Source organism: Amyelois transitella, chromosome 6, assembly GCF_032362555.1.
Source record: "Amyelois transitella isolate CPQ chromosome 6, ilAmyTran1.1, whole genome shotgun sequence".
Classification (NCBI taxonomy): Eukaryota; Metazoa; Arthropoda; class Insecta; order Lepidoptera; family Pyralidae; genus Amyelois; species Amyelois transitella.
Genome location: NC_083509.1, coordinates 5,678,800 through 5,702,975, shown reverse-complemented (window position 1 = coordinate 5,702,975; position 24,176 = coordinate 5,678,800). Strand labels below are relative to the sequence as shown.

At 33.7% G+C, this 24,176-nt stretch overlaps 1 protein-coding gene across 1 annotated transcript; it reads left to right on the top strand.

Moving 5' to 3' along the window:
• The first annotated feature begins 24 nt into the window (after positions 1 to 24).
• LOC106131065 (carbonic anhydrase-related protein 10) lies at positions 25 to 24,176 on the top strand. Its single transcript, XM_013330053.2, has 10 exons — positions 25 to 238; positions 9,760 to 9,810; positions 13,349 to 13,485; positions 13,715 to 13,906; positions 15,635 to 15,730; positions 16,975 to 17,041; positions 18,865 to 19,019; positions 21,071 to 21,202; positions 21,772 to 21,820; positions 23,635 to 24,176. The coding sequence occupies exons 1-10, from the start codon at positions 175 to 177 to the stop codon at positions 23,655 to 23,657; spliced, it is 966 nt and encodes a 321-aa protein (XP_013185507.2). The 5' UTR covers positions 25 to 174; the 3' UTR covers positions 23,658 to 24,176.

Sequence of the window (24,176 nt, the reverse complement as noted above, 5' to 3'; positions counted from 1 at the left end):
ATTTTCATTGTTTCAGATAAAAATGAAGTTTAATCGAAATAAATACATCAGATGTAACAGATAAACTCTACGAATACAGTTTTATTAAAATGAAAAGACTCAAAGAAGAGTTTAGTAGCACCAAGATGTCATAGACATCCAATGTGGGGGTCAGAAGAGCGCGTGGCATAGACAATGCACAGTCTCCTCGGAGCGGCTACAGCGTCGGCAATACTGCAAATACTGCTATCTCTTTCAGGTAATGTAAGCATGTAGCGTTAAAACTATTTTAGCCTCAAATTTACTCGTATAATTCTTTTGCCTATGTGGAAAAACATATATATCTTTTATGTAAAAGTAAAAGTATCTTTTATGTAAAAGTAAAAGAGGGAAAAGATCGTGAGGAAACCTGCAAATTTAAGCAAATGTAGTGTGTAGCCATGATCCAATATGAGTTAGGTTCTCCTGCAAAGGTTAAAGTTAGGTCCACGTGCGGCGTCATGTCAAAACCTGACTAACCCAATCCAGGATCGAGGTCTAAGGTGCACCCCAGGCTCCTCTCTCAAAAAGTACGAGTATGTAACCAGGAGTAGCGCCACGAAGGAGGTAGAGGTGTATACCTACAAGACATTCAATATTCTCTTTTGATATGTTATCTATAATAATGTTTTTTACTAGACTAATATATTGATTTCATTTGTATTATTTCCTAACTTAATATTTCTATTCATATACTTTAATTTAATACAAAATGTAAACACCCCGCTGCAGTAACGAAAGTGAAAGAACCTACTCCAATTACTTCTAATAATAGCTCTTTTGAATATTGACATTGAAAATTTAACAAAGAAAATACAAAATTAGCTATAATTATGATTGATTCCATGAGAGATAACAATTAAAGAGATTACTTTGGATAAAATAAACTTATGCGAAATTGCGTAACTTATGAAAAGAGATAAGGAAGAAGCACACAAAAAGATCCGCTTTCGTAATTAGCGTTTTATGTTGGTTTTATCGCACCTAATGTGGGGAGATGGTTGCCCACCACGCACACATTAGTGGAACGTTTGTGCATAAAATAAATGAAAATAGTCTGAATGCGCCAGAAAACTTGTCTGTCTTTTTTATCAATAGAATTATATAAAAGTTGTATGTCAAGGACTATAAAAAGAAATCTATCAAAACTGAGTGATTTAACTACAATTTTAGAAAATAGTAGTTAATTCTTATAATCCGATTTTTAAGTACATATTGCAACATTATGGTTTATATTGTTTAAATATTGTTTGTATTGCTTAAATACGAAAATTCAAACGAAAAAGAACAATAATAATAGCTCAGTATTAAATCTGTACGAAGTGCAATACCCGGGTTTTTGTCTTCTATCTCGCAATACAACATACATACATACATACATACATATGGTCACGTCTATATCCCTTGCGGGGTAGACAGAGCCAACAGTCTTGAAAAGACTGAATGGCCACGTTCAGCTATTTGGCTTAATGATAGAACCGAGATTCGCAATACAACATTATAAAAATAAATCGACAATATTTATTTTATCGATATAAGAACGACAATCCGAGATATCAGCGTATAACGAAGACGCCGACGGACAAGGAACGGAAGCAGCTGCGTCGCTCGCGTGCTGTTTGCCAATTTATCACTAAGCTGATTATATATAGGCCGTTCTGTGACGTGTTTTATGACCTTGTTTGCTCTCCTCCCATTGTTCCACACTCCTTTATTTACACACCTTTTAAATCGAAGACAAAGGTGCCAGCAAATTTTGCCGTCAATAAGTCGGGACGCGATTATTTGAAGGAAATTCTCGCTTCTTTTTTCACCCTTTATGTACACTTCTATTTTGAAATGCACAAAATATTATTTTGCTTTTTCTGTTGTCATGATAGCATTTCAGTTTTAATAATAAATTCAATTTTATACAATACAACTTAATTGTATTATATACAATATAACAATAAGCAGTGTTACCTCAGGTTTACCTCGGATATTGTATAATTAATACGGCAAAGAGCATTATCAGTCTTTTATCTGCACACTGTATGCGTTGAAAGTGCATAAAAAGTTTCGATAATTCAAAATGAATTTACTTCCAGACTTTTAAGTAAAAGGTTCCTCGAAATCATATTTAGAAATGAAAGGATTTTAATAAGTAAGGTATTACTGAACGTACTGAGCACATAATTTATGTAAATGCGATAGAGGAGATGCGACAGCCCCGTCACCCGCTGGGACGCAGCCTAGGCTGTGCCATCGCTAACCCATTTGGAGCGAAACGCCTCAAAATACACCGTGCGCTCGACTAATTAACTTGAATTAGGGATTGTTTGTTTTCAAGGGATTGTTCTACTACGTAATACAATTGTGGTTTCCAATTCTAAGATCTTATTAGGCATCATTTCTTTTTCATTCGAGGTATCTTATCCTATGTAATAAATAGGAAATATAACAATAAAATTACTCTTTATTGCATCACAATTGATAAAAGCAAATTCTCAATCATATCAAAACAAAAGGCGACCTTATCACAGAAAGCGATATTTTCCAGGTAACCTGTAAATTGTGTACCTATAAAACTTCACCCAGAGAAAATATTAGCAGGTGGCACTGAGTTAACTTTTAACCTATTCTATTGTCAATATACCGTCATAAATATGATAAAAATATTATTAACCTACATAAACATGCCTAAAATAAATCACATACCCAGGATGGACACTGAACCAGAGATATGAGATAGATAGATAAAACTCTTTATTGCACTATAAGAGTAAATCATAAAAAACAGCACCAAACAGATGGTAGAAATGCGGACTTATCGCAACTTATGCAATCTCTTCCAGTCAACCTTTGGGTGGAAGAAAACCAAACAGTAGATTGGCGTTAGCGCAGAGCAATAAATAAATGTTTGGATATAATAAAATGCATACAGAATATATATCTATTATATAATACATACAAATACGCATAAATATATAATAATAACATATACTTAGGATATAGTAGAATGATAAGTGAGAAGTTATGGAAATAACATTAAGTTTAACAAGATTTTAAAGCTATTTAGGGTTTACCGAATAGACAGTAGCAGGGCATTTCAAAGAAATATAGCTGGGACCTTTACGGTCCAGACTTGGTGTAATATTCCGAAATATTGAAATTCATTCATTCATTCGAACAGGGGTTCGCAGACGAAGGTTTTCAGCATTGTGAAGAGAGTAGTCAAGTAACGACGATAGTAAACAGAAAAGAATACAAGCCTTGAAAATTTATTTATACGTCGCGGTTCCAATGTAGACATGAACAGGGTTTCTGAAAGTCAAAAAAGCACTTGTGATAGAAATATCATTTTAATATAAAACACCACTTATTCTATTGTAATCAAATTGAAATACACCGAAGTAGATTTTGATTGTGCGGACATCCAATTTTCTAAATGTATTAAACTGCAACATATTCTATTGTTTTTTATAATTTCATTCTGGCGAATAAGCATAAATTGCATAAAGTAAACAAGAGTACAAAAGGCGCGCAGCAAATTGTGTTTTCAGTGCGGCGCAGGTGGTACGCGCCCTAAGCTTGGCCACAAAATACCGTGAGTCTAGAAATATATTGTAGAACATTTGTTCTGGTACTGTTAACTGTGTCGGCCTAGAATATTATTATTCCATTATCCGTTCTTTTAGAATGATAGTTTCTTTTTGTAGAATTATTTGTACACAGGTAAACTGGTGTAAAAATGCGAATGGCTTTATATATATGAAAGAAGGTGACTAATGGAATGACTTACTATGCACAGCTCAAATCGCAGGGTCCAAAGTTTCTTATGTAAACTAAGTGAGGATTTCACAAAATTCCAGCGAAACGGAATATTTTGTTTGTTTAAAATTTTATTAAACACAGAATCCAAAGTGTATTTATATGAGGTAGGTAACCCATTGATAAATTAAAATCAACTAGATAATTTTTAAATTAAACATTTGCCAAAATATTATCAACAAGACTAAACACGATTGTCTTGCGTTAGTTATGAATTGGTATAGTGCCGCAGCGTTTTTTTTGGTATAGTAAGATGTAGTAATTGAGTAACTAAACTTTGTAAGATTAAAACCTGTGGAGAATGATTTATTCTAGGTCTTATACAGGGAAATGTTTCGAATTCCAAGATTTCAGAATTGAACGTTTTAAGTCATAACTGTACACCTTTAATAATTTGTGTCTGGTCGGACAGCTCACTGGGGCCAGCAAATCCGTACGCGACTTTAATTTAACTTCGCTCCCCAACATTGTCTGAGCGTTACTCAAATTATGCTTGAATCAACTACATTAAAGTGCGGGATGATTTTCTTTGAAAAATTAAGTGGATATTAAAAACTGTTAATGTTCTTTTTTACCACCAAATTATTAAGAAACTCATTAGATTCAGTTGCCTTTCTCGTATAACCAAGAGAAGTCAGTATAGCCACTTCTTCATTCAAAAGATCTACAGAATACGAGTTATTAAGTTACTGTACTGACACTTAATCCAACAAAAACTCCTTTGAAATAGTGGCCATGAAACACCCAAAGAGATGAATGTCTGAAAGATTTTTCTTCAAGAACTAGGAGAACGCTTGATGATAATATTCACATTAAACAAGTCTCAGACAAAATTTCCTGAAATAGTAATAAACAGTTTTGAATCATATTCATAACATACCTACGTACTAAGGGTGAGGTAAAATGGAATAGTGTGCAATTTGCATAGGTTGGTAGAAGTTGCTCGCGCACTGCTGTAAACGATTCGAGTTGAATACTAACATGCAATAGAGTGTTAGTTTAGATAACAGATCTCATTTCATTCGCCATAAAGATCAAATTCGTTTGATAAGAAAACATTGGTCATGGACCCGCAAAACAATGTTCTGAAAGTCCTGGTGTTTCTGTTTACAAAATTCTTCAGTTATTCAAAAGATTTATTTACTAACAACATAGTTTAACTTATAATATATATACTTATGATAAATGTAATAATGTTTTTTATGTAATAATGTTGAAAAATATATTTGTAACTTATAATAAGTTACAAATATATTTTTCAACATTATTACATAAAAAATATTTCTAGGATTAATTATATAGATTGAGCCACCGCTGGCCCCAAACAAGGTATAAGTTCTTAGTTATTTTGATCCGCTATAAAATCTAAGTCTTTCGAAGATCTGTGGGATTATATACAAGGGCTCATGCAGAAAAATTAATCAACTTTAATATTACCTTTTTAATACCTACATCGCTTGATATGAACTTTTTTACATATGAATAATTCCTGAAATTAGCAATTATTTCTTTTTTAATTATGATTCCTTTTATTAAATTGAATATAATTAACTTTAGTAATTTTCCCTCCAACCAACACCTATACAAAATTTAAATTGAGTGACAGCAAATTTTCCACATCGAGTGTTTTCTTTGTCCGTGAACATATAAACGTATTTCAAACAAGTACCGCGTAGGTAACAGTACCTACTGTAGCTTTTCTTGTAGACATTGTTCATAATATTAATTGAATCATCGAATTATATGTTTATGAAATTTAAGACGTTTACCAATTTGTGACTTGGAAGTTTCAGTTTCAGTTCGGCGAAACAAACTATTGAAAATGGTAAGGCAATAAACAATTTTAGGTATAAAACATATCTAAGCGAATCACTATATAACTTAATTCTATTGAAAATAATTTATTTTATTACTGCGCTCTAATATCTCCTCTTCGCTTTGGCTTTAGTCCCAGTTGCATCCTCAACACTAAACTGTTTGCAGATAAATCTAATCCGTCTTGAAACGATGTTCAGGTTTCCTCACGATGTTTACCGTCACTGTAATAGCATCAGTTAGTATTTAAACTAATGTACATAACTTTCAAAAATGGTCATTGGTACATGGTATTGTAGCGGGAGCGATGTTTCGGCTCGACCGCCACCAAAAGGGACCTTTAAAGGGACAAAGAAGACTTTCCGCCAGGCTAGTTGTTATGCCTGGGGATCCGCGGCTCCGACGATGTTGTGTCGGAGGTTGTATATATGCTCCAATCCGTGAAATCTTTGCTTGCGCGATTTAGGTTTTTCGCTTTTTTGATTGATAGCGTCGCATGATTTTATTGTAAGTGCCAGGTTGTCTTCCTATCAAGAAAGGTATTTCGGGCTCGATCGCCACAGTACAATAGTATTCGTTTATAGCACAACGTTAAATTATTACAAAAGACATGTAAGTAAAGAAACAACTTAATAATATATTGTAGAAGTTATGTACGTTAGGCACATAACTTCTACAATATACATACATACATATGGTCACGTCTATATCCCTTGTGGCATAGACAGAGCCAACAGTCTTGAAAAGACTGATCGGCCACGTTCAGCTATTTGGCTTAATGATTTATTTTAGAGAATTGAGATTCAAATCGTGACAGGTTGCTAGCCCATCGCCTAAAAAAGAATCCCAAGATTGTAAGCCTATTCCTTAGTCGCCTTTTACGACATCCATGGGAAAGAGATGGAGTGGTCCTATTCTTTTTTGTATTGGTGCCAGGAACCACACTTCTACAATATGTTTTTATATAACATAAGGGGTTTGCTTTGCATTGCTTTAAGATTTTTCAAAAATAAATTTATTTATTATTTTAACTTCATTTTCAATACGAGTTTATCAAAATCACACAGCAAAACCAGAAATACAATTAAAATTATTCGCTTCATCGACGCTTTTGTGATGCGGGCGTTGACTGCACGGCGCGCAGCCTTGCCACATGCCACGCAAAGAACATCCAATGCACCGTGAAATTGCCTATTTTCCACGTGATTTTATTTATTTCACTCATATCCCGATGACATTCCATTGCCTTCCTCTAGAGCTGCAGTAGCTGTGTTTTATACCTGAAAACGATGGGTGCTTTAACTGAGAATTCTGACTCTGATGGAGATGTTGCATTCATGTAAGGACCATTAAATTGCTTACTTTTGCTTTTTTTCTTGAGAATTAATGAGCTTGTACAATAAAATGAATGATGCAATGGTGCATTGAGAGCTAAATATCAAGGGTCTTCAATAAAAACTTTTAAACTTTAGAGCAGAGAAATCTGATTGTTAAACACGCTTGTACACTGGAAACTTTTACCTATTTTCTTGAACATTTATGAGCTTGCACCATTTAAAATGAATGGTACAATGTGCCCACAAGTGCATCCTGCTTAAATGCGTCGCTGCATTGAGCGGTGCGATGCCGGCGTAGGGTCTCGTTTGCTATGCACGCTAACAGATATATCATTTGGTTCACTCAAAACGGAAACTGATTCATTTCCGATGCATGGTTGGAGCTCTTTGTGGAGTTCGTCGCCGGCGAATTGCTCACGTTTTCAACATTTTGATTGCGACATCAATACTGTTCAAGGGTTATTGATTTTATTTTTCGTGGTTTTTTTTTTAAATTGGTGAATCATCGTGGCTTGTTGATGATGATTTAATGTCAACTAGTCCATGAAGGGTGTGATTCATAATAATATTAAATAGTTGAAATGATAATAAACATTTATTCCGACATAATAATTTCTTCCACAAATGCATTCTTCACGTTACCTCCCGTAACAAAATTTAAAATTCAAATTTCACATGCAACCTTTATCAATACAAGCAAAATTATCTTTGTTGTTGAACGTAGCAATATGAAATTCCTTTGGGCATCCAGTGATATGCCTGCAGTCTGTCGGGAGTTAAGACTAAAGAACAGACGCTGACTGGCGTTTCTCGGGCGGGCACTTTCGTGCTCCACGTAGGAATCGCGTCGGCGAAATGCAACAATGCATAAGAATTCAATCTGACATTTGTTTCCATATACTCAACTCGTAAAACAATTTCAACGTTCAAGTTTTTCGTTTCGAATATCATCCTATTTGTTTGAATAAATGTTTTCAGTAAATGATAATAAAAAGATATAGTTGTAATGATATGTCTTTTGGAACAATTAAGTTTGCAGATAATGTAGTATGGTAATAGATGACTCTATATTAACGTGAATAAAATAATTTTAATATAAAACATACCTATTTTACTTTAATCTATACATTAGACGGCCTCTGTGGCGCGGCAGTAATACTTGTCTGTGATACTAGAGGTCCTGGGTTTGAACCTCGAATATAGCATAGTGAGAAACGAACTGATTGTTCTGGGTCGTGGATGTTTATCTTTATAAGTATTTATTATAAAATATAGTATCGTTAAGTTAGTAGCTCAGTTACAAACTTACTTCGAAGCTAACTCAATCTGTGTAAATTGTCTCGTATGTATTATTTATACGAGTATTTATATTTATTACTTATAATATAACAAAAGACTGTTGCTCGAATAGAAAATCTTATTGTTAAGGTATGAATATGGTAAAAGAAAGGACAACTTGCACAATTTGCACATGTAATAAAATTATCTAAATTCAAATTTATGAACATATTTTCATTGCAAAGTTCGGTAATTCATACCTACGTTGGCCACAATGTGCCATGCCTCAGGTGTTGTTTTCGACGGTAAAGTTGCTCTAAGCCGTACTGAGCTGTACTTAGTGTCCATGCAGACTCCCGAGCTCACTTAACGTTATCCCTGTTCTCAAAGCAATAATAATTATTAACCTATTCAACTTTCTCAACATTACTTTACAGTTACAAAATAAGAACTTCAATCCAATACGTTATTTAGAAATAAGTGAAAATGTATTCAGCTGATTCAAAGTTTGTTGAGTTGCATTAAAAGATTAAAAGTCGACAGTTCGCTCAAGCTGTATTGAATCGGGAGTGGAAACGATCTCCCGACTGTATAGGTAACATATACTTGTGATGCAGGCGGCGCGTCCGCGGCAAACTTCGCCTGGCGAATGCAAAAATTTAAATTAAAAACATAAATCAGGCGTGTATCGAGTAAGTTTCGAGATCTGTAGGTATATTTCGACTGCGCGCTTTTGGCTTTGGCTATGTAATGTATTCTAGTGTCGTTGCTTTTGTTTATTGGTTACTTTGTGTTCGCCGGTATATATTTCAACAATTTTGAATCCCATTAACATTCTGCATCGCATTAAAATTAAATATAATTAATGCTTTGTTGAAACCATTAAATTACCCAAATAAGTATCCCTTCGCGTGGAAGGAATATCTTGTTATAGGAAAATGTACTTGAACAGATAATTATCGCGAGGGAATCTCGACTAAGTATTTTTGAATTAATTGCTTGAAATATTATAAGTATCATAATCTTAATTAAGAGAAGTTAAGGCCGGAAAATTTTAATCTTTTAAAAAAGCCGATTATCTTACTCTAATCCTTGGAATGAATTAAGTCTGATTTTATTTACAAATGTTTGTTTTGGTTTCATGCAGACTATATTTTAGATTCTTTCTGAGACTATTATAAGTGTTTTTTTTATACCATTCTCTGACGGTGCTTTAAATATATATTATTTACGTTAATGATATTTCTTTAAAAAGGACACAGCAAATTTTTAATTCTAAATATTACAAAAACAAAAAGGGAAGTATTTTCTTTATTGATTAGTTACCTATATCAACTTTTAAAAAGTATCGGAGAATTATTTCTTTCACTATTGCGTTTCACCTGTGGCGAGGTCATTGATCTGATAAAATAATGCAGCCATGTATGGCAAGGAGTAGGAGTATTCATACTATTCATAATGAGAGCGGTGCAGAGCTTAATTAGATTTGGTTTGATTGCAGCCGTGAGTGGCGTCAGCTGGGAGGAATGGTGGACCTACGACGGAATTTCAGGTGAGCACTGCACAATTAACAATATGACATTACCTTCTTCCAAGACTTAAGCCTAAATGTTAGAACTTCGTAAGTAAGTATCTTTTTATATGATCACTAATTGCAAGACAAATATGTACCTAAGTGAGTTCCACTAAAATGAAATCCAATTATAATACAATTATCAAATGTGATAATGTAATGTTAAAAGAATATTATTATTAATTTTGTAAGGGTAAGGGTATGCTTCTATTTTTTTTAATTCTACATAATTAAATTTACACAATTGAGGTAAATTGTTTGTTTTCACAAATTGTTCTATGCGTTTTTTGAATCTTTAGCTCAGAAAATGTTGCACATAGAAATAGTATTTGAAATAGAAATGTTAACTTTTACGATTCACTATACGATATAAATCAAAAGAATGAGGTCCACGTGAAAAATTCAATGCATCCACACACAGGCGCGCCAAACATTCGTTTGTGGGCCGTATCAATTTCTCTGCGCCGATAACATTTTTCGCTTTTACGTGACATGGAATTTATACGGGCGATTTATCATGCATTCATATTACGTTACTAGCAGAATTGTGAGGTGTGTTATCATGTCAATTTTGTTACTTATATTCAGATGTCTTCTTCAGTATTACGCAAATGTTTTATACGTTTCGTTATAGTGACGTTGGTTAGAGAATAAAAAGTCAACGACAAAAAATATGGTTCATACAGCTAGTTGGGTGAATAATATTACTTCATTGCCAAGGAAGTCATTAAAAATTTATCAAAAAGTACAGGTCCGCCGAGTTTAGTGAAGTTAGTAAACAGTGGTCGCGTGAAACCACAGGGCCCTATTCTCTTGTAATATTTAAGGGCATTAGTGATCACATTAGAAGCGTCGCATAATTTTCTCTTGGAAAATTATGTTCGTTGCAATAATTTTACAAGTAGATTGTATAATCACTGATAATGTTGGATCAAAAAAATGTTCATTGGTCCATTTATTAGGGTTCCGTAAACCTAAAATGTAAAACAAGACCCTATTACTAAGCCTCTGCTGTCCATCTGTCTGTCACCAGACTGTATCTTATTTTCATTAATTAATTCATTCATGCCATTAACTGTGATAGCTAGAAAGCTGAATTTTCACAAATTGAGGATTTTCGTTGCCGAAAGAAATACTTGAACCAAAAAATTTAAAAACATGTTAGGTCCCCATCATTAAATGTGTTTTTTTCGTATTTTTTGCTCAATATTAATAATGGACATAGGATCAGGAAGACGTATAAAATTTTCACCGAATTTATTTACCTGTATAATAATAAATAACCTTTCATAATAAATAATTAAATACCAATAAAGTTATCCTAAAAGGGAGACTCTCATACAACGTATTTTGTCGTTTGTTGAATTACTGTCTCTGTACTTATTAAAAGTGGACATGCAACGTGTTATATATGTATTGGCCGCGTTTTGTACTACTGATTTGCGCAAGGTGGAGTTGTTATGTGACTTTACCAATATGTATCGTATCAAAATCAAAAAAAATACGATACATATTGGAAATATATCAAAAATGATTTTGATACGATACATATTGGAAAAGTCAATATGTATCGTATCAAAATCAAAAATGATTTTTTGATTTTGATATTATGCATTTTTGATTTTGATACGATGCAAACATTTTATGATTATATAATAAAAAATAATATTAAGACCTACGCTCCTTTTATTTTCTACTTCATAAACCTTTAAAACTTAAGTAAATGCATGGCATTTCTTCATATTTTTATTAATTTTTTTTGTTGATTTCAATAAACATATAAACGTGAACATAAAAAATAAATATTTAAGAAACAAACGTGATGATAGTACCTACGGAACCCATCGTGCTCGAGTCTAACTCGCAATTGGCCGGTTTTTTAACAAACTATGTGTGTGTAAAGATAATGTGATGCACCGTGAAGATATATATTCTTATCATTTTTAAAAAAAGAACTACAACTTTTCATACTTATAACTTAACGGAGAAAAAAGAAACGAATGAAAATTCACGTTTAGCTGGATGGAATTGAAATTCAGATAATGACAGGTTGCTAGCCCGTTGCCAAAAATAATTTCAAGTTTAACTATTAGTATTACATTATAAAACATCTGATTGTTCCATAAAAAAAGGTACAAATTCTCTCAAAGTTCGTATAGTGCCAAAAGCGAAAAAAAAAGTATTTTGCATTAATGGAAAGTTCGCTTAGCGCGTGCCATAAAATGGGCGTGACCACAACCGCTGCGCCGGCTTACTCATGCAATTTTCAAGGTCATAAATAATAAAAGCGTGAACGCGATCCAAAGCACTTTGGCTACTTTCCGCACTTCGCTTCCATATTGAAATGCCTTGGGATAGCGGATGTGGGAACTTTACATTGGGTATTAACCGATGCGGTAATGGCTATCGGCTGTTGTCGTTTATTTCTACGATGCCACAGAGATACCTGTAAGATTTTGTACGTCGCCTATTTCTATAATTTGAAGTATTCAATCATTTCGTATCTACAACTTTTTTAATGCACTTATTTAGCGAAATTAGTAATTTATAAAAAGATTTATTTTAAATTTTATCAATTTAAAAACGTGCGAAACAAGAGATATTTTTCGACATTTCATCTATTAAAATTTATGAAGATGTCATATCATCTTTTTTAAAACGGAAATTATCCCATTCTTTATTCATTGCGGCCTGTTAAATATTCCTATGGATAGCTTAACATTTATTTGACCGTCGAATTTATATAGTTCATTATCGTTGACCATTTGATATCTGAACAAATTCGACGTGTTCTCTGTAATAAGCCATTGTCACAGCGATAATTAACAGGGAATTTCGGTTGCATCTGATATAATGAACGTGCATGAGCGTCCATAAAACATAATCTGCTGAACATTTCGAATGTGGCATGTAACTTGCCATTTAAAGTACGTACAAATTAATGAACCGCCGTTGTTTGAAACTAAACGATTTAATATTCATTAGTATGAATGAAAACAATGCAGAGATGAAAACCAGTCGGAATTAGAGCGCTTTGTTTGAGCACATAGTAAACATTTATTGTATTATGAATGACACGGAATAGAGTCTGTCAAATTCGCAAATAACTTCTCATTTTTTATTATGGTAGGGACGTATATAATAACTCTACTAAAGTATAGACTCATAAATTTTTAAAATGTTTAATTGTCATAAGTTAAGGAAATATTATGATGTTAAATATATAAATTAGTTCATTAGAAACTTAATATTAAATAAAACAAAGCGAATCAGTGAAATTAGACATGTTTTTTTAGTCTTACATGAATTATAAATAATTTTGATTTACTCCATAATCTAAAGTACTACATATTTCTTGTGACATGATTGGATGAAGTTAGTTACAGTGACAATTCACTAATTGTTTTTTTAGTTTATTTTCCATTGGCACGCAATATTTGAAGAGTTAAATAACATTTTCATTCAAGGAAATTTTGTTCATAACAATTTTATAATAATTGTCCGTTTTTCTGTTTAGGTCCAGCATTCTGGGGCCTCATCAACCCAGAATGGTCTCTCTGCAACAAGGGGCGGAGGCAATCTCCGGTCAACCTCGAACCAGACAAGCTGCTCTTCGACCCAAACCTACGCTATTTACACATAGATAAGCATAGGGTCAGTATTAGTTTCCCCAATCACATCCTATACAACCACTTTCTAACACAAACTTCCTGTCTTTAAAAATTAAACTAATTTTCTACAAATACTAAAAGTTTTGTTGTTATGAGTTTTTGAAAGTATGAATATGCCACCATTCTTTGCCTTTGATGCTACTTCCTGTGTCTTACATCTTAAAATTGTCCTATTTTTTTTCTAGTTGACTGAACCATTTTAAAATCAACAGATAAATGGATTGATAAGCAACACAGGCCACTCGGTGATATTCACCGTGGAGAACGAGACGCGTCATCATATCAACATCACGGGCGGCCCGCTCTCCTACAAGTACCAGTTCCACGAGATCCACATACACTATGGCCTGCACGATCAGTTTGGGTCCGAGCACGCGATCAATGGCTATTCGTTTCCTGCAGAGGTGAGTAACATTTAATTAAAAATAGTTTTTTTTTCCAAATTTTGTTAATGTTAAGAAGGACTTTATAAATGATGGTGAGACAAGTTGGGTTTGTGGACATTTATAATTAAGAACCTGCCAACCATTAATGAATAGCTATGTTTGTATTATTACTTACAGGTTAAGATGCGCCAGTCAAAGTTAAAAAAAGCTCTATGTTTTTAAGTTTGTGTTTTCATCACCAGTTCAAATTATTGGTGTCACTGACTTTTTTGGCCTTCCCAATAAAAAAGTGTGATGGATATGGAGTAATCAAAAATGTACCGTTAACAGAAAAAACACAAACAGAAAGTTACAAATTTAAAAGTAAAGCAGGTGTACTTATTAAAAAGAGCTTGAATTAAACAATATCTTTAAAATGTTTAAGCTCTTTAAGTATCTATGTTCAATTAACGGAAACTAACAGGTAAAATCTGAAAAAATTGGCGTGGAAGTTATTTTATTTGACCTTTATGAGTTGTACTTGATCTCAATATATTAAGTCGATGACTGTTTAGCTAATGAGCCAAGAACAATTTGTTTATTCGGATAAACTTAGGCTTGTAATGTTTTCGTATATTGAACAAAACTTTCAAGTTACACCAAGTCATAATCATAAGTAAGTATTCTATACATATAATTCATCGTATTAACAAAACGCAGAAAAAATAAAATAAGTTCTATATGTAACGCCGGAAATATAATGTACATTTAATTATTACCTCTTATTAGCTGACTATTTCGACGTAACAACTGACTATTATTTCTAAATATATATTGTCTAACAAGCGTAATTATTTAATCTGCTCAATGCTCGCAACGTTCCACTCCCGTTCAAGTTCCACTGAGCAAACATCTCGATACACCAACCAGTAATTGCTTGCACACGCACTCATGAATATCAAATACAAATCGCGGTTAATTACCTGCTAAATTACATATTTATTATTGAATCACTTTAATAGAAAATGTTTGCAATAAGGGTGCTGATATGTTGCTTTGTTAATTACTTCAAAATATTTAGGTAATAGAATACTTAAGCCACTAAATTCGAGATTTACTACCGATTTACTTATCATAGTGTCATTTCTGCGTCTACCATGACAATAGCTACGATTCTCATTGAGACAACCATACAATTTTTTATATTTAACAAGTTCTTGATAATAACATAAGGTATTAACAATATTAATGTAATTATAGACTAGCATTTATAACCTATTTCTACTATGACACGATATTTCACATAAATAATCTTAGAAAGCTTCACCAAAATATTAAGCACATATGTAAACAAGTGAATGGATAAAGTAAATCCAGGAATAAACATGTAACGCGTGTTAAAATGTTATCGCAGATTCCTTAGAGAGGTCTCCAAAGAAAGCGTAACAGATGTTTTCACACGCATCGTCCGCGCCGCCTTCACTGAGATGCTCAAATCCCGAATGTAATCCCGACGAATGACTGCGAGCCAACTCGAGCGTAGCTCCTGTTTATTTATGTGACAAATTCTTACGTACGTTAAATCCAAAATCATGTGCCTACTCGTTTTTGTGGTTTACTTTATATATTCTTCTACGATTTGCTCTCTTAATATTTCTCGGTGAGAAACTTGTGGTATGTTTAGAAATTAACTTTTGAAGTGTAAATATAAGTATACGTTAATTACGTACGTAGTGTGTATTGATTAACCATTTTCTTTTGTTACAGATTCAAATATTTGGCTTCAACTCGCAGCTTTATTCAAACTTCTCCGAAGCTCTTCATAAAGCCCAAGGAATTGTTTCAATTTCATTACTTTTACAGGTAGGATTTGATTTTATACTAAAATATATAAGCGCGATAATTTTCTTACATTTTCTTTTGTTTCTAGTGTAAACGCAATACATTTGAACAATGAGGCGCGGCGTAATTTGATGAATGAGTGAATTGCAATTTTTGTAAAGACGTGATTGCGCTTTCACGTAATGGATATTATAGGCGAAGTGTTATCGAGTCGGCCGCACCTATTCAAAGCCTTCAGCGTTATTCCGACCAAACTGAGCGCAGTTAATTAAGGAAATTGGAATTTTCTGCGCCCTATTGGATTAGCCGTTAAAGCTATTAGTACAAATTAAGAAGTAACTAAATGAACGTAGTAAAGTATATCGCCAGTCACTTGGAGGGATCAACACAACAATGCACTATAGTTTCAATTAATTGCCTTGTGGGTGTGTTTTATTCAGTGGTGTGTGATGTGTTTGTGCAAACTGAGGGGTGTGACTTCCGTGGATGTAATTAATTGAAATACATTAATGTCTTAATCTTTTATTTATTGTAAGTAAATTTGTTATTGCTAGGATTTATTAAGTAATAAGCTTATTTATCCAATAATACTTCTTGGTCTCTAACGTAACAGTTAAAACATCTTTTTGTTACGTTCTCACTAGTTTTTGATCATTTCTTTTATCCAGTATGGGGATGTTTATATATAAAGGTTTCCCTATTCATCAAAATTTAACCGCCAAGGGCTGAACATAAACTTTGCCTCATAAACAACGTTTGGAATTTCTTGTGTGGGACGATTCGATCGTTTTATGACTTCCCTTAATGAAGGGTCTGCATCCCTCAGATGTCGTCCCGAAGGGGTTTGTTTACCTATATTGTCATTATATTTCACACGTGTGGCTTAGAAAGATATATAACAGAAATCAGCAGTTTTCTATGGCGTATACTTAGCTAGGTTTGTACTACGTATTTTACGTGTATCTAAATAAAATAGATTATTTAAGCTCCAGTAGCAATAAAGGGATTTCTTCTCCCTCACTTTAGTTCTTAGGATTGTCGAAAGTTAAAAGGCATTAAATAAAAAAATGCATGCGAAGAAGTTTTAAATAAGAAAGAAAATTAATGGAACAACATAAATAAATAGCAAAGATTAAAAATTTCGAAAGACCCGTTTGAATGAAAATCCCCGCCGTAGTTGCAGTCATCCGCGGAAAGCTAGTCGATAAATATAAGTTTCACGTTATTTATCATCTTTACTCTACTGACTTTCATTCTTGTTGCAGCTTGGTGATTTATCAAATCCGGAGCTAAGGATATTGACAGAGGAGTTAGAGAATATAAAATACGGGGGTAAGTCAAGGCGCCACAAATGGCCACTGAATTTTGAAACGATATGTAATAAAATAATGAAAGTACAGAAATAAAGCTTTGTGCAAGGCATGTGAAACTTGGTATAGGTTGAGAAGATGTTTTAATAAAAAAAAAAACTGTTTTGTCGTCTTAGTCTGACATGAAAAAAATAGGACGGCTGAACTTATTTTTAATATCATGATAACTTGAAGTAAAAAAAAATTAAGTAAGCCATACAGCTTAACGTGGTTCATCAGTATTTTCAAATCTATTGGCTCTGTCTACCCCACAGGGTATATAGAAGTGGCTATATGTACGTATGCAATAATAATTCATTCAAAAATAATAATAAAAATTCCCTTACCAGTTTTTTTATCCTCTCCTTATTTTGTGACATATGTTTCTTATGAAACTGTAATAAAGATTCTTCTTGCGGTTCGGATACTAAAACTTTGCAATAAATGATATTGCCTTGCAATTTGCTTGGTTTAGAGCCAGTTCAAAATTGTACCTTACAATTTTAACATAAAGTTTATTTAATTTTTAAGCGGCACTTCATGTAACTTCTTGTGGCTAATATCTATGAAACCCTGCCCACGTGAAAAATTACTTTGTATCCTTTGCCGTACTTCATCTATTTAATGGAGATTAGTTCAGTGGTTTGCCTGTTAAGTGATACAAAACAAAAACATTTTTGCATTGATAATTAGTTATTATTGCTATTAGTTGGGGTTGAGATTAGAGACCAGCCCCGTGTTTTTCTATTTTTCTACGCCGTAGCAATACGCGTAGCACTATAGCTACGATGAGTGTAATTCAAAAGATCGCTGTTCCGTAACATCATAACAAGAAAACGGAACAGCGATAGATCGCGCGGCAAGAACGAGAGCTAGCTATTCACTTAAACGATACACTCATCGTAGCTATAGCGCTACGCGTATTGCTACGGCGTAGAAAATTTGTAGCAAAATTAAAAATTTTCTACGAAAAAGTAATCTATTCGCTAATTGAACTATTATTCCCGCTTTTGCTTTTACCCTAGGAGCAACAGGGAAAAGTTACCTATGTAATTTTTTTAGGTCTAAACTGTGTCTGTAACAAATTTCATAAAAATCGCTTTAGTGGTTTGACTGTGAAGAAGTAACAAGCAAACAAAAAAATTATATTTACATTTTGTAAAACTAGCTAGGATCTGTATTCAATATAATAATTACTATTTCTGTGGTTATGTTCTTCGTATGTTGAGATTTTTGTTCGTAGAACCAACATTCAATTCATACTAAGTATAACAAAACATAAACGAACTATATTTGATGCCATTAAGAATCTAATCAAAGCAGCAGTTCCATCAACAAGCAATTAGGATTACCTGATTGCGTGTTATTGCTTCAGAGTACCAAAATAGCTTTATCCCCTAGGGGCGGAGAAACCGATAAACATGTCGGTGCCTCTTTCCAGACATAGATAATTATGACTAGGGTGAAAAAATAATTTTGTAAAAATAAAGATGTTTCTATTAATTGAACTGGCAAAATGATTATTTTTAATCTTGGTTTTATTGGTGGTTAAAAGTCACTTAAAGGCGAATATATTATTGTACCCAGTGAGGTCACGCCGATGTTACGTCACTTCATTTCAGAACGTTAAATCCTTAAGCCGTCTTTTGTTCATGAACCTAGATTGGATAAGTCAGGTTTATGCACAAAGCTTCTACTACTACTGCCTGACCTCCGCACTTTTTTCAAGAGACCATAAACATACTAGACCATGGTGGTGATGGTTGAAAGCTACTATTAACTAATGAAATTGTAATTTATGTGTAGGGGCCGAAATGCCAGTAAACAAGCTGTCAGTCCGCGGCCTCCTGCCTGACACGGACTACTACATGACGTACGACGGCTCCACCACGGCGCCCGCCTGTTTCGAGACCGTCACGTGGATCATCGTCAACAAGCCAATATATATCACTAAACAACAGGTATATATCAACATCATCATCTTAGAAGTATGTTATTAAAGTTATAAAACCCTGCCAGTAATAAAGGCCGACAGACGTTGGCACGCACGTTATGTGGCTCTAAAATATAGGCGTTGGCGTTTACCAAAACATCCAAAAAGGATCAACGAAAGTTAGCGAAACTCATTCGTTGGCCCGGTGAGTATGCAGGTTAAAGACATTGTATAATTTTAGAATGCCCGGAATTCATTTTAATTATCCGATTGGGAACTAAAATCTGTGCTTCAATTTTACTCGTTAAAAGGCGGTGAAATGCTAATACCCAAGTATTTAAGCATTTTACGCGAATTATACGTTTACCAGGATAGTTAACGTATGTTAATTCTACTTAAAGAGTTGAAAGATTATTAGTAGATATAATTCAGTTGTAACGTCAAAGTAACAAGCCCAAGATTAGATATTGTTGTTGATTCACAAAGCGAATAGTTGAGCTATTGTCGGGCGAACTTGTGCTAAGTTCGCGGCAATCAATAAAAGCGGTCAGGCTGCATCCGTTCAAGTACCAAGTTCACTATTTGCATAGCACGCCTATTTGTTCGAGAGTTACGCAGATGTAAGCGCCGTGGAATGTGTAAACTTTAGAGTAAAGTGAAATAGAGCGATAGAATGTACTAAAAATTTAAATGAAGGATTAAAATGGTTTTGAACAACTTTATGCTGTGGGATATGATTGTAAATGCATCTGTAAATACTGCTTATTTATATAAATAAGAAAATATCAGTTTGAATAGTGAAATTTTCCTATATTTTCACCATGAATTAAATCTTTTTGTCCTAATTATATTTGCTAAATCAACCGACACCGACCAATCGTTTCTAGCAACATTAATTCGGTGTATTGAACCGTGCTTGAGGCCAGCGTAATAACATTTTCATTTGCGCTCACGCTACAATAAACAACTCACGTCCTTCGCCTTTAGACAAAGACTCCGCCGTGAATTATGTACGTGTTAAAAGTAAACTGAAAGTGCCGCGTTGTGTGGCTGTTATTATAAATCATTGTTTATGTTTTCCGTTTGTGTTGGTAGAATTAAGTGCTAGTGGAAACTGCTTGCAGTCTAGCGGTGACTCCATCATGTGCTCGGTAGAGCAGAACAAGTATGGTAATAATATCGCTTCAGTAAGTTAACTTCCGCCGGAGTACGAAGAAAACTATTTACAATGTAATTCTTTACTAGAATAAATTTACAGAATTAAAATGTTAAAAATACGATGATACACTATAAGCATATTACTGAGAATGACTAGAAAAACATTGAATAATGATACGAGTAGTTATAGCATTAGCTTTATATCGGTTTGCGGAATGACGCATTTCAATACAAAGCTCGCACATTTTCACAAACAAATTACTACGTAAAATAACCATAACAAGAGTAATTCAATTTTTTTCAGGGGGAAAATCCATGATCAGATTGAATTTATATTCAGAATCAAATTGTTTAATATAGCGTAAACAACGATAGGAATGAGATAGGGTTCGCGTGCAGTGAGCCCGTTAATCCCCCACAAACCTACTCACAGGTCCACACTAACACGTAAAACGAAGAAATTTCAATTTACTTGAAATCGTCGGGCCGCCATACATGTTTGCAACTCACATAACAAAAACCTATGAGCACGAATGTTGGCTAAATTACAGCAAACACGTCTGTTGTCTTTAATAGGTTGTTTTTCTAAGCTTTCGCGTAGTAACCACCCTTTGTGTTATTTAAGTTGGAAAGATAAAACTTTGAATTGCAAGATTGCTGTGGTTATTGTTGTTGTTGTGTTTCTGAAGTATCTGTAAGTTTACTCTCTTAATATTTTTGTTGCATTTCAAATGCGCTAAGTCAGAGCCTGGATAATGCGGCTCGACTTTAGTGGAATAACAAAGCAACAAAAGTTGCTGTCTGCGGTTTCATGTTACCACATAGCGGATATATGATTCAAAGTTTATCTCTGTGAGGTCGGGGGATCGTTTCCGTATAGCCATCGATTACGGATGTACTTAAAATTCTGTGCTGCACCAGTTGCACGGCCTGCGGCGGCTGATGCAGGGCGACGCGCGCCACCCGAAGGCTCCCCTCGGAAACAACTTCAGGCCACCACAGCCGCTGCACCACCGGGCAGTGCGCACTAACATCGACTTCGACTTGAGCAAGGTAATACACACCCTATCCTGAACCACACTAAACTTGTTATTCCATAAGCTAGATCTACGAAAATTAAAGGCGCCTTGGTGTTATTGGTTAAAATTTGTATTTAACTATACAGATAACCTGCTAATGGTTTTAATTTAAGTAGATTTTTATAATAATAAAAACAAAATACGAACAATGAACACAGGTATTTCGACTAGCTCACCTCCGATATTATTTTCCAGAATTAGCTCTTTCATCTAAACTTAAGCAATAAAGTTAAAATAATATATACATACGTATGTGTTTAACTTTCAAGGCCAGAAATTAACACTTGATAATGATATACTTTGTAATTTTAGAAAGTACCTATAGAACATTTTACATGCTTATTCTTACATCAAAACCAATGTGTTTTTGATTAATGTTAACACACAGTCTGATTTTTTTCTGTATGCTTTTTCTACAAACAAAATACACGTTAGCTTATTCTATTTCAAAGCAATCTAATATCTACTTTATAACAACATGGTTAAAGTCTCTAGTCGAAACGTTTCAAACATGTAACATTAATATTGAAACTCTTTTTGCAGTATCCCGGGAAGACTTGCCCGAGCATGAATCGGGACATGCATTACAAAGGTAATCTTCTTTCATCGTTATTTTTAGTTACAAGAATTTTTAAGTTCAGCGACGTCAGATACAACTCGTAGTATGTGGATTGTTGGATTCAAAGCCATTAAAATAAACAATTTTTCCAAATCCTATCTGACTAATGCTACTTATCCTAAAGCAAAAGTTTGTAAGGGATGTATGTACACTTTCACGTAAAATCTGCTGGACAGATTTTGATAAAATTTGGTACACGAGGACAACTTTACTTGGAATAACATGGTAAGTAATTTTATCTTGAAATTCCCACGAGAGCGAAGCCCCGAGGCGCAGCTTATTAAGTATAAAGTCTTGAAATACGGTGATGATCAAATTAATAAAGGTATCGGGTTTAATAATGGCTGGGTATGTTTATTTAAATGTTGCATCCTTTATTATTTTATTGGTAACTAGCTGACCCGCGCAACTTCGTTTGCGTGTATCCCGCTACTTATTACACACACATTATGACACTAACTCCCATATTATTCGCATGTGCCTCAGTAAAAAAATATCTAAATATGTACTTAGAAACAAAAGAAAGATACCTATTCTATTAAGTTCTTTTTCTGAACTTATCTTACCTTAAATTACGATTTTTTTTTTAATTATATTGACCTAATATTAAATTGACCTAACTTTAAATTTTAACAAAATCTTAATAGAAAATATCAATCCATAAATTACGGTTTTATATTTTAAAAAACTAATCTTACTAATAAGTGCGATTTAATACTAACCTTAGAATACAATACCTACTATTATCATACAATTATATTGTTGTCGCGCTGAAAAGCACGTTTTATTTTTCTCAAAGAGCTGCGATAAATAAACGCGTCCGATCGCTTCCAATTTCAAAGTGCTAATGGGGAGCCGCTGTTTTTTTTTTTTTTTTTTTTTTATTTTATTTTTTTTTTTTTTTATTTTTTTTTTTTTTTTTTTTTTTTTCATGGGGCATTCACTATTACGCTCCTCCTAACAGCCTTTTCGGCAAAAGCGCGCAAGGGGCTCCCAGTTGGGACGAACCTCGGCCTTGGACTTTGCCTTTGAGCAATGCGAGCAATGCAAACTCGCGAGCGGATGCAAACGGGGAGCCGCTGCCGCCGACGCGCTATTTATAGGGACGCTGCCCCCGCCGCCGCGGCCGGCCCGTACCGTGCCGCAATACTAATATCGTGATATCTCCTGAACTATATGTCTAAATAACACACTGTAAACTGCAAAAATAATCTAAATTAAATGCTCGTGATGATGAACTTACTTATTTTGATAAGGATATATGTATTATTGGTCATATCACCAGTTAAACATCACCCAACGAATTAAATGTTTTTTTAATACAGAAAAGTGGTTTTTGTGACTTAAATAAAAAAGCTGGATATATGTCATCGCGGACTTTTTTGTAGAACTAATAAAGACCAATGTTTTTGCTATACATTGTTCTTACTTGTATCCAACGGTATAAGCGGCGCACGCACAAATGCAATCTTCAATTAGATTTTTTTTCTGACTTCTTGGACATAAATCGCTATAACTCAGCTAATATAGTTTCAATGTATTTCAATTATATATAAAAACCTGTCGGAGAAAATACTCTTTCTATTAGTGAAAACCGCATCAAAATCCGTTGCGTAGTTTTAAAGTTTTATGCATACGAAGGGACTACAGACAAAATGGGCGACTTTGTTTTATACTATGTAGTGACGTTAATTTTGATTTCAAATACTTTTATAATGTACTAACTCCAATTTTATATTCAGATATATCTATATTTTGTATTATAATGAGAATATTTTTTGTTGCAGCCAAAAGCTGGACACAATATTGAAGAATTTTTTTTTTCAAACGGTAGGCATTCATCTAAATTAAGTAGCCGCTATGTAGAAAGTAAAGCATATCTAACATTAAACATAGGACCTAAGTGAAATTGTAAATAACTTTTGTACAGTGTAAGGATTATCTCGCTTATGATAACTGGAGCTACAAATGTATATTTGATTAGTTAAGTCGCTGTAACTATGACTTAAAATGTATTAACTAGTGTGACATAATTGTGAGTAGTTCTTTAGAAAAATATTGTGATGTTATGCTACTTTATATAGTGAATTGTTAAACTCGTAATTGATATTATATCGGCCTCCACTTAGGTAGGACATACATACATATTTTCGGATAGAACGTAAATACCAAGATCATCGGCTTTCAAATAAACTAAGGATATGTTAAAACTGTCATACTATTATTAAAGTTTTCTAGTTCATTGTAAAAGATTTTGTATCCCTTACAAGTATTGTACTTAATATTTAAAATGTTCGAGTAGAAGTTTCCTTAAAATAAGCTTCGAATT

Coding starts and splice junctions, on each gene's coding strand:
- LOC106131065 (XM_013330053.2), top strand. CDS start 175: ATGCACAGTCTCCTCGGAGCGGCTACAGCGTCGGCAATACTGCAAATA. Junction 13,907..15,634: donor GCTATTCGTTTCCTGCAGAG/GTGAGTAACATT, acceptor CTTTTGTTACAG/ATTCAAATATTTGGCTTCAA. Junction 19,020..21,070: donor TATATATCACTAAACAACAG/GTATATATCAAC, acceptor GTGCTGCACCAG/TTGCACGGCCTGCGGCGGCT.